General features: G+C 35.9%; 1 protein-coding gene across 1 annotated transcript in view; it reads right to left on the reverse strand.

Moving 5' to 3' along the window:
- ADGRE3 (adhesion G protein-coupled receptor E3) overlaps positions 1 to 12,473 on the reverse strand; it is a 47,285-nt gene that overhangs the window by 14,444 nt on the left and 20,368 nt on the right. Inside the window, exons 5-8 of the mRNA XM_006918790.1 lie at positions 10,732 to 10,769; positions 7,186 to 7,369; positions 4,670 to 4,789; positions 1,840 to 2,024 (exon numbers count right to left, since the gene is read on the reverse strand). Of these exons, the coding sequence (XP_006918852.1) occupies positions 1,840 to 2,024; positions 4,670 to 4,789; positions 7,186 to 7,369; positions 10,732 to 10,769 (527 nt within the window). The remainder of the gene's footprint in view (positions 1 to 1,839; positions 2,025 to 4,669; positions 4,790 to 7,185; positions 7,370 to 10,731; positions 10,770 to 12,473) is intronic.

Raw genomic sequence — 12,473 nt, forward strand, 5'->3', positions numbered from 1 at the left:
TGGTCACCTTCACCTGTTTCTCTCACCTCCGGCCCCTGGCAACCACCAATCTATTCTGTTTCTATGAGTTTGGCTTTTTTAGAGTCCACACATGAGTGAGATCATACAGTATTTGTCTTTCTCTGTCTGACTTATGTCACTTGGAATAATGACCTCAAGGTTCATTCATGTTGTCACAAACAGTAAGTCTTCCTTCAATACTTATTGTCTTAACAGAGCTGAAAGGGAAGAGAACAAATTAATTTTACTGCATCTATGTCTGGCTAGTGCCCCTCCTACCTTTAAGAGTTTAGGCAGCCAAGTGGGTACTAGATTTATTTGGGAGAATTACTTCGAGGAAAAATAAAAAAGAATTTGGGCATAGAATGGGAAAAGGCAATGGATTAAATAAGCTTTTTTTTTCTGATTAAGTTATGTAGTCTTTACAGTTAATACCAAGCTTCTGTGCAGAAATGAATATTATGTCTTACTTCCAATTTCATAGATGTAGGAGGTACCTGCAACTAAAATAATTCCACACACTAGAATAATGCTGCCCAAGAGAAATAGCATGTAAGTCACTTATGTAATTTGAAATTTTCTACCAACCACATTAAAAAGGGTAGAGAAGCAGGTCAAATTAATTTTAAAGATAGATTTTATTTAACTCATTATATTCGAAGTAGTGTTTTTTAATATGCCATTATAAATCAATATATGTAATCAAGGTAAAAATTATTAAGGAGATATTTTACTTTACATTCTTTTTTCTTACTAAGTTTTTGGAATCTGGAAATACTAAGTCTTAGAAATACTAAGTCTTTGAAATCTCAATCTTGACCCATCACATTTTATTTTAATTAATTATTTTAATGAACGCAATAAATAGAAATTTTATTCAAGATTTTGTAGAATGTTGGGGAAAAGGGTTAATATTGCAAAGCAAATTACAAACAATTACGATTAAAAAAACTCCTATGATTTAAAAAAAAATCTCTTCTAAGGTTCTACTATTTCCCCAAAGTTCCCCTTAATTTTTCACTTCATTTTAATCTCTCCTCTGCTACTCTCTCTCAGCTCTACTTCTCCATTGCCCATCCACCATTTCTTTTTTTCTCTACAGCAATTTTTCTCGCTCTTGGCATCTTTAATATGCATACTCATGCCCACTCTATCAACCACGCTTTGAAGAACTAGTATTTTAAAACTCAAAAATGGTAATAAGTGGACTCAGTGCTGACACATCTTATCAACCTTTAGTCTGAGTATGACACCATCCTCAACGATCAGGAAGTGGAACTCACCATCCCTTACTGTGTTTGCTTCTTTCTTATCTCTTTCTTATCTCATCCTTTCTTCCTATTTTTTAACTTCTGCATTCAATCATCATTACCCATTTCTTTCATATTCCTTTCATAGGAGAACTTGTGCCACTTGTGGCTAGAGGCTTTACTGAGATGACCCTTGACCATAATGGCAAATGAAGAAGTGAAAAGGTGAAGGATTACTCACAACTTCTTCCCCCTTTCACGGGCTGTTCCTTGTCCCTTCCCCCATCTAAACTCTGATAAATAGAAACAGTTCCTGTTACAAGCTAACTATTCATTAGCTGGATACCGGGAGAGAACAGGGATCCAAGGTTTAGGATAGTCTGGATGATAAATGCCAAAAACAAAGTTCCTGTTTTCAAGGACCATCCAAAATGGTGAGATCAACCACATTTTAAATGCTTTTTAACTACAGGTGGCTCCTGGCAACCATATGGGGCAGAGCAGGCCCAGAACCACTGATTGGGGAGGCTTTGGAAACTGTTCTATCTCTGTGAAACCCAAGCAAACTCAAATTGCAGCTTTGACTCACCTTCACGTGCTGAAAACTCAGAATCACAGAGTTGAAAAGAGATATGTTCCTTTTGGGTCCAATAGCAGCACTCACTACCCGGGAGTTCAGGAAAACTCCATCTTTCTCATTCATCTCGTCAAAAAAAGTTGCATTTATGATGTTTCCAAGAGAAGAGTATGAAATCAAGGCAACCGCACTGGGACCTGAGGAAACAGAAGAACAAAGTGCCGCCACCATTCTTTCCATCCGCTTTCCTGCCCCACACCTGTCATACTACTATGATTGGCGCACCTGTGCTCAGGTGTGCCTAGGAAGTTTACTCTTCCTCCCATGCTCTTTCTCCCTGAATCCAGCTCATCCTTATGACCCAGCTCGGTGCCAGCCTCTGGTTCAGGAAGTCTTCCCCAACTCCTTAGGGAGCTTATGATGCTTTTCTCTGAACTTGTATTTCAAATGCAGCCCCTGCCATTCTGGTGTGAATTCACCTGCCCACTAATTATTTCATATGGATTGAATTCTGTTTTCCCAGCAGGCACTAAATTTCCTATATGATTATGCAGGAGAATTCATTTGGAAACCATAGGGCCCCCAGCACAGTGTCAAACATCTTCTTAATTTCCTAAAAAAGTTTAACTTTTATTTCAAACCCTCAGAAAAGTATAAATGACATCTACATCCAGATTTAACATATGTTATCATTTTGTCATATTGGCTTCGGAATTATTTTTTAAAGAAATAAAATGTTTTAGATATGGCTAAAGCTCTCACTATTTCATTGCCTTTCTTCCTTCTCCAGAAATAACCATGAACTTGAAGTGGAAGTGTAGCCTTTCCATGAATACTTTTGTAATTTTACTACATATGTAGGTTTCTATAACAATATATATTCTTATTTTCTTTGTTTAAAAATTCACATAAATGTTATCACACTTGGATATCCCTATGCAACTTTCTTCTTCTTTTTTTTAATCTTTTTTTTTTGTTTATTAAGATAAGGGCATATGCAACAAACTTCAGAAACATTTTCATCAAAATGCAATTATAGTCACAAACTCACACTGATTAAGTTGCATTTATGTTAAATACTAAGTGGGAAAAAAACTATTTTTGCTGTCAAATAAATGAAGTGCTATTTACTATCCATGATGACCCATTGCCCAAAGCTCAAGAAACCTCTTGATTATAATCACTTAGCTGTGTAATCTTTAGTAAACAATGCCTCTGCTTCTTCAACTGTAAAACAGGAATAATAATAAATATACCTGAAAGCACTGGGTCTAATTGAATCAATAGGTTTAAAACATTTAGAAGATGCTGTGGCACATGGGCTCAATAAATTTTATACATTATTGTTGTTACTACCACAGCTACAATAATTCCTTTCGAATCACCAATATGAATCAGGGCACTGACAGTAATTTCTTAAACAGTGTAATGATATCCAATATTACTAAATAGTTATATTCTTGAAAAAATTCAAATTTTTAATAAAATGAATAGCATTCTTTCTTCTGTTAAAAAATAGCTTTATTGAGATATAATTCACCCACTTAAAGTCTTAAATTCAATGCTTTTTAGGATAGTCACAGAGTTGCTTTTACAAATTTATTCTGTCACTCTCGTTAGTGTTTTCAAGATTTAATCATACCAATACATGTATATTTGGTTTATTTATTTTAAATGATAAAATTTTGATGAGAAAAAGAGTAAAGAGAAAATGAAATAAAATTCATATAATATTCTACCACTTAGAGATAATTACTGATTAGAAATACATATACATACCTATTCTGGATTTTTTCTAGGCATGTATATATGTATTTAAATATATGTGCATGTCCAACATAGCCAGTGAGAGCTGAGTATTGGAAATTATCTGATTCTATAGGAGTGTTGCACTTTTATATTGATTTTTTACTGCCAAGTAACAACTCTATTTCACTACGCCGTAGGCATAGAAGATAACATGTAGAACACTGATAGTAGCACAGTGCTTTCCATAAACACAAGTGCATTTTGTCTGGTGGATATGCAGTTGCTTTCTGCCCTATGGAAAACATAAACCCAAACATTACATGGCATTGCCCTACAGGCTATCGACCAGGGTGCATCTGTCAGCATATTGATTTCTGCATTTGTGACTGTCCCGTACATGAATACGCTCATGTGTGAATATCTGTTCTTCAAATTGCCTTTGAACTTCTTATCATTTTATTGCTTTCTTCATTAATTAATGAGTCAAATATGGTCTTTGACAGCATTCGTTTGCATTTTCCTGAGTCATTATTTACCTTTTTGAAGATGATGTATATGTACAGATATTTATACACGCACATGTAAACACGTACATGTATACACACATATATGTACATACATATTAATATATATGAGGGTTGAAATAAGTTGAGCTTTTCAGTGTCTCTTCCCTTCTCACATTCTGAGACAGACTTTGTATCTGTGGCCCTGAACCTTTTTTTGTATTGAATGCGGTAAAACTTGGGAGACTAGAACTGAAAAAAGAGAGGTTTAGTTGATTTACATAAAAAAAGTTCTACCCTTAGAAGAAAATGATATGAAAGGTGAGAAAGGGGCAAAGAAGAGGCTGTTTCCTGGGATCACTTCCCAAATGAAATCCTCACACTTGACCTCCTTAAAATTGTCCCACAAACTGCTTCTGGTTGGACCTGAACTGAGACACAGTCAGAACAGCCCCCAAATTGCAAAGAAGTCTCTTCCATGCTGAAAATTATCTATCAGGGAGGAACCTGCTGGGGATATTTCCTCATGACTCACACAGTGATATTGCTGTGCATGTCTTATGGATTCTGAATGCAGCCACCATATGTACCTTGTACGTTTCCCTGGATGATGTCATTGCAGTGGATGTCCAGTGAGTTCATTTGGACGTTCAAGTTGAAGATCTTTCTTTCCTCAGAGCAATTGTCTGTAACAACTCGAGTTTCAATAGCTGATAAGAAAGGTACCGGGCAAGCTTACCATTATTATAAGCTTTATTATACCATTATTACCATTATTATATTTTTAACATTAAGTTTATTGGGGTGATGCTGATTAATAAAATTATATAGGTTTCAAGTGTACAATTTTATGATACGTCATCTATACATTGCATTGTATGTTCACTACTCAGAGTTAAATCTCTTTCTGTCACCATATATTTGACCTCCTTAATCCTTTTCTACCTCCTCCACCCTCTTTTCCCTGTGGTAACCACAACAGTATTTTATAAGCCTTAAAAATGTCCACAGCAACACAAACAGGCCGCAAGTGTCTAGGAGGTGCCAGGCACTGCGCTATACATTGCCTTATACATTGTCATCTTATGACAGCCTCATATATCCCCATGATGAACTGTTATTCATATCAGGAAACTGAAGTTCCAAATTAGGTGAGACTCCAATCTTGAAACCAAGTTCTAAACTAATATTCTCTAACATTTCTTTCTAGAAATTTATTCTCAGAACAATTATGGTCGAAAGGGTAGATATAGCTATAAGAAAGTTCATAGCAGCATAGATGATGATGGTAAAAAATGGGAAATGACCTAAATGTTCGACAAAAAGGAATTAATTAAATACTTGATGATTTATCTCTATAATAGGGAACCATGCTTCCAATAAAGTTGAAGTCATGAAAGAATTGCAATGAAGAAACAAACTCATAAAAAATATTTAGCTTAAAAAGAAAACTGGCTGTGAATTGGACATTGTTGAAGCTGGATTTTTATTGTGCCTTCTTTTGGTTAAAAGGTAAAAAAGGCAAGTAACAAAATAGCATAACAAAATAGCAAAGAATGATACTATTATAAGTAAAGTAGATAGGAATAGGAAAAAAAGAATACTATTTAAGTAAAATTTTGTAATAATAGAGAATGAAAAATAGAATAATCAAAATCATAGCTATTACCGGCCCCAGTTCTAAGTGCATTTTATGCAGTATTATTTTCTTGTTTTATAAACAAGAAGACTGAAGCCCATTGTGGGCACTGGTTACCAATTAATTAGAACCTGGCTAAATCAGGAAAGATGAGTTACTTATAATATGAAACATGGTTTAATTCAGGATGAAAGTGTCCAGATTCCAGTTTCTCAAGATGGTTAGACACTAGATTTTACCTTTTAAATTTATTTTCATTATTATCATTTTTCCAGAGCATAAAGTACTTTATCAGACAAATTGGTGAAACAGAAATGGTTCGTTAGACATACACCAATCCTTTGATATCCCTGAGCAGAATAAAAGCACAACAAACATTTCTGGAGGCCACTATAGTGATGTGTATTAGAGTCTAAAACGTTTTTTCCCCTTGACTTAATAACTCCTCTTTTATGAGTTGATCCTAAGAAAATATCAAACAAATACACAGAGATAAATTTTGAGTGGTCTTTATTACAGGGTTGTTTGGCAAACCCCACATTTCCCAGAATGGGGAAATGAATAAATTATGGTACACTTATACAATGCAACTCTATAAACCACTGAAGACAATAACATCAGTAATGATGCTATACATAATTTACATGGAAAGATATTAGGGAGGTAATAAGTGAAAAAGCAGGTTGTGCAACTGTATGTAAAAGAAAATACACACAACAAATATGTCTCTTCATCAAACATGTGCCTATATAGATATAGGATTAGAAGATTGGGTTGTGGGCAGATTCAGCTGGTCTAAATTTAGTTTTGTTTGTGTTTTATTTCTAATTTAAAAAATTAATATTTGATCTTGCTTTGGGATTTTAGTTATTTTTATTTTTAAAAATAAAAATTATGTATATTTGAGGTGTACAATATGATTTGACACACACACATAGTGAAATGATAATCACAGTCAACCTAATTAACATATTATCTCACATGGTTATATAACTAATATGTACGACATGTGTAACAAAAGGATTTTTATTTTTAAAACATGTAGTAAGATGTTCCTTCTACATGTGCTATTAGGTTATGTAGGCACTAGATTAAAAAATACTTTAAGCCAAAATCTGAGATCTAGCACTGGAAATGATTGACAATATATATATATATTTTAGCAGCTCTATGGAGGTGTAATTGATGTACAAGAAACTGCACACATTAAAGTGTACAATTTGATGAATTTTATTGGTGTGTACACCTGTAAAATCACCACCACAATCAAGGTAGTGAACATTTTCATCAACCCCAAGTTTCCCCAGATTTTCTCATGCTCCCTTTTCACATCCCCTTGTCCCCCTATAGACTAGTTTGCATTTTCTATAAATGGACACGTGCAGTGTATTTAATTTCTAATTGCTTAATCCAGATCCCAGCTAGTAACCAGCCTCCTGTGTGTATCAGGCCATATTGTCTCCTTACCCATAGTGCTGTTTTGAACTTTCTGGATTTCTTGGTTTGGGGTTTTCAAGGCAGTTTCTAGAACACTGGATTCCATAGTCTGGAGAATAGATGTGATCATGGATGCAACTTCTCTTTTCTCTCCTGTTTCCCAGAGAGTCTTGTTGATGAGAAGTGACTCGAAATTCTCAACAACCTGTTGTAGCTTTAAAGATATAAATGATAATAATAAAAATCCACTCTGATAGGTCCCACAGTCCTGAGGGACAGTCAAAAGCATGAGAAAACAGGTTCTAGAGCCAGAGGACCTGGTTCGAATCCTGACTCTACCATTCACTGGCTGAGCAACCTTGGGAAAGTCACTCGATCACTCTGTGCCTCAGTTAAGATGGGACAGTAATAGGACTCCATAGAGTTTTTGGCAAGATTAAATGAGTTAAGAGATGCTATGTGTCTGTGCCTGGTAAATACCAGATAAGGGTTAGTTATTGTGAACCTCTTTTACCAACAGGGAAGTGGTAAGTTTGCTAGAAATAGACCAGAAGTTCTCAAACAGAGGCAATTTTGACACCCAGAGGACATTGGTAATGTCTGAAGATGTTTATGATTGTCACCACTGAGGGGGTGCTCCTGATATGCAGTGGATGGAAACCAGAGATGCTACTCCACATCCTCTATTGCATGAGACAACCCTCACAGCCAAGAATGCTTCAGTCTCTATTGTTATAACATTACAATACTATACAAAGAGAAACTCTTAGGTAAACTTATAGCTTAGAAGACACTCTAACTGGCCTTTTTAAATCAAGAAATTTGTCTATGAAAGATAGCAAAGAGATGGGCCAGTGGCTGGAGAAGAATGAAGGCCAAGGTGAAGCTTTAAAAACTGAAACATAAATGAATTGAAAGACTATTTTTATGCTGATCCCTACATCTTTGTACTCAAAGCATAGTCCTCAGTCTAGCAGCATCAGTATCACTTGAGAGACTGTTAGGAATGCAGACTCTTGGTGCGCTAAATTCACATTTGCACTTTAACAAGCTCCCCAGGAGATTTGTGGGTCTAGACAGTAAGTCTCATCAGGATAGGGACTTTGTCTTGTTCACAGCTGTTTCCCAGCAACTAAAACATCCCTTGGCAAATAGTAGATGCTCAGTAAGTATTCTGGAACTGAATGAATGATCCAAAGAGGAAAATACTATCATACCAAAGAATTATAAGCAGAGCGATATTACAAAGGACTGGAGGAACATTCAGAACTGGAGGTTCACATAAACTTTCTTAATGTTCTACTCTTTCAATCTGAGTCTTTATGGAAATTCTGAGTGGAGCATGTTAGTTTAGGAGCAACTTGCCTCCCCACCCCCGCCTCCTGATAGAGAAAATCTCTCTCTAAATGACAGCTAAAGTCTTCTTGATTCAAACCTATTTGTACAGAGTAGGCACCAAAGTATTGGCTTCAGAACCGCTATGAAGTATCTGACCTATCATAAGATCTTTACATCTACCTTTTTCTGGCAATACATTTTTTTTTAATTGAGGTAAAATTCACACAACATAAAATTCACCATTTTAAAGTATACAGTTCAGTGGCAATTTAGTACATCCACAATGTTGTACAACTTGCCTCCTGCCTGACTGCCCTTTATCTAGTTCCAAACATTTTCATCACTCCAAAATAAAACCCATTAGACTGTCACTTTCCACTCCCCCCTCTCCTAGCCCCTGGCAACCACTAATCTGCTTTCTGTCTCTATGGATTTGCCTACTCCAGACATTTCATATAAATGGGGTCATACATTATATGACCTTTTGTGACTGGCTTCTTTCAGTGTGTTTTTGAGGTTCATTCACATTGTAACATGTATTAGAAGTTCATTTCTTTTTATGGCTGAATAACATTCCACTGTATGGATAGACCACATTTTGTTTATGCTTTCATCTACTGATGACATTTAGGTTGTTCTCACTTTTTGGCTGTTGCGACTAGTGCTGCTGTGAACATGGATGTGCAAATATTTATTTGGGTTCTCGCTTTCAATTTTCTTGGGTTTATTCCTAAAAGTGGAGTTGCTGGGTCATATGGTAATTCTGTGTTTAACTTTTCGAGGGAGCTGGCAATGAAATTTTGTAATGAAATATTCCTATTGATTGCTTGATTATTTGTTTATGACTTCAGTGAACATTTGTGGAACTTCCGATGTGGACTTGCTCTTATTTATGCCCTCAAGAAGCTCACAGTCTAGATGACAACAGATTGTGTATATATATATACACAATGGAATATTACTCAGCCACAAGAAAAGAATAAAATCTTGCCACTTGCAACGACATGGATGGACCTCAAGGGTATTATGCTGACTGAAATAAATCAGATAGAGAAAGACCAATACCTTATGATTTCACTAATATGTAGAATCTAAAAAAAATAAATGAACAAACAAAACAGAGACAAACTCATAAAATACAGGGAACAAATTGATGGTTGCTAGATGGGAGGGGAGTTAGTGGGCTGGGTGAAAAAGGTGAAGGAATTAAGAAATAAAATTGGTAGTTACAAAATAGTCATGAGATGTTAAGCACAGCATAGGAAATATAGCCAGGAATATTGTAACAACTATGTACAGTGTCAGATGTGCATAGTGTCAGGGTACTAAACTTATCAGAGTGATGTACATAGTGTCAGGGTACTAAACTTATCAGAGTGATTACTTCGTTGTTATATTAATTTCTAATCACTATGCTGTGTATCTAAAACTGCTATAATACTGAATGTCAATGGTAATCGAAAAATTAAGAAAAAAAAGTCTCTAAGGAAATGATCATACCCTTATTAGCACATTATACAGTGAGTAGATGCGTCTCCTCTCTCTACTCTCTTCTTTTCACCCTGTACTCCAGGCGACTTGCCCTGGATTCCCTCTCTCCTCTCCCCACTGGCAGGAACGCAACATTGCAGTAACCCAGCTTTGATCATGCAGTCGAGAACAAGATGCCAGGGGATGGTGGAGCAATAGTATGGAAAGAATGTTGGAACCCTTAATAGCCTCACAGAGCAGAATCCCTTAACCAGCCTAGACTTCTCACCTCTGAACTGCTAACTCAGAAAGTAATAAAGATCTATCTTTTAAAAATCATTAAATAATTGGGCCTCTTTGTTGCAGCAGCTAAGCATAGCCTAATACAGTCTTGCTTAGTTTGTCTTTCTTGGTCTGGGATTGATTCTATCTTTAGCGGATAAGATTTCATCTTTAGGGGACAGTACATACACACATGTACACATATATACCCATATATACATGCTCACTATATCTATCTATCATCTCTATCTATCTATAATCATCATCATCATTTATCATCTATCTATCATCTATTACTATCATCATCATTATCTCTCTACCTTTATAGTGAGATATATATATCATGTATATGATATACAGTATATCAATATATGATATATAATATGTAGTACACATATAATATATAGTATCCACTGCCATTTGCTAGTTTGGGGCTTTGTAAACATTTGTTACCTGGCTAAGTTCCAGCAGTCAGCTTCCACTCACCTCTTTCTTGCCTTTGGTTGTGTTTGGGGAGGCGATCTCTGCAAAAGACATCATGAGAAGTTACTGTTGGAACTGAGAGAGAAAGGGTGAAGAGGTGGGCAAGTGAGGTGGGTAACTTTGCATCTAGAAGGCCTGAAGTCAGCTCTTTATGTTTATTTACAAGCTTGTCTGCTGTTTGGGGGAATCAGAGTTCAAGTTCCTTGTCATGGTGTAGATCAGTGTTTTTTGACTGGGGGTAATTTTGCCCCCAGGGGACATTGGAAATGGCTGGAGACATTTTTGGTGGTCACATTTTGGGGCAGGAAATGCTATTGGCATCTGGTGGATGGAGGCCTGGAATGCTGCTCAACATCCTGCAAAGTACAGGAAGGCTCTTGATCACAAAGGATTATGACCCCAAATGTCAATATTGCTGTGATAGAGATACCCTAGCATAGAGGAAGCAGAAAGGTGTAAGATCTAAGTTCTTTAATTCAGTCTTGGCTAGATGTTATAATTGAAATGGCCGAGGAAACAAAATTAGATGCCTCAGGTTTTTAAATTCAGCCAGGCTAGGAATTAGAACTGAAACAGAAGAGTCCATTTTTGGTTATCAGCTGTTAATGGGACCTTGTGTGTTGCTTATTGTGCTTTGTGAGGACAACCATCTCTGTTTTAGAGGACAAAAAGGCTAGCAAATGTTTACATACCTGTTACTATCAGACTAAGGTTAAATCTGTACCTAGTCTATATCTTGGTTTTCAGCTAAGTCTATTTGTTAAAAAGGGCAAAGAGCTTTCTTGTAATATTGATGGTTTTGTCCTAAGGGTACAAGAACTTGTAATATTCCTCAGCCATAAAAAAAGAAAAATGAAATCTTGCCATTCGCAACAACATGGATGAATCTAGAGGATCCATTATGCTAAGCAAAATAAGTCAGACAGAGGAAGAAAATACCATATGAATTTGCTTATATGTGGAATCTAAGAAACAAAATAAATGAACAAACCAAACAGAAACAAACTCATAGATACAGAGAACAAACTGATGGTTGCCAGATGAGAGGGGAGTTGGAGGACTGGGTGAAAAAGGTGAAGAGATTAAGAAGTACAACTTGGTAGTTATAAAATAGTCATGGGAATATGAAGTACAGCATAGGGAATATGTCAATAATATTGCAATAATTATGTATGGTGCCAGGTAGATACTAGACTTATTGGGGAGATCATTTTGTAAGTTATATTAATGTGTGACCGCTATGTCGTACACCTGAAATTAATATAATATTCAACGTCAACTGTAATAGAAACAAAAGAGTGCAGGAATTCTGATTTACAACTCTGAGTTCAGAATGTTGTCTGTTATTGGAAACTACATTTGTTGTAGAAAACGGTGCTTTTGGCTGAAAGCTGAATACTTTTTCATGGGTACCTTCTTTGACATACCAACTTTGGCAATAAATAACCCCAGATGGACTCAGTCTCTATAAAATGACTGTGAATTAAAATTAGGGAAACAACCAAAGTCATTTCTCTTCCTTGTAAAATAAAGTAAATTTAACAGATTAACACCAGAACTCAGGTAAAATCTCAGTTCATTTGTATGTTGTCAACAGAGGTGCCCATTGCCTAGGAAAAGATTCATTTGCTTTGGGTTCAATTCTATTCATTCATCCATCCATCTATTGATTTATTCATTCACTCAACAACTATTTACTGATTGTCTGAGCTAGTTCTGGACATAGGGTGCAGCAACTCTTTCCT

Source organism: Pteropus alecto, unplaced genomic scaffold (assembly GCF_000325575.1).
Source record: "Pteropus alecto unplaced genomic scaffold, ASM32557v1 scaffold388, whole genome shotgun sequence".
Lineage (NCBI taxonomy): Eukaryota > Metazoa > Chordata > Mammalia > Chiroptera > Pteropodidae > Pteropus > Pteropus alecto.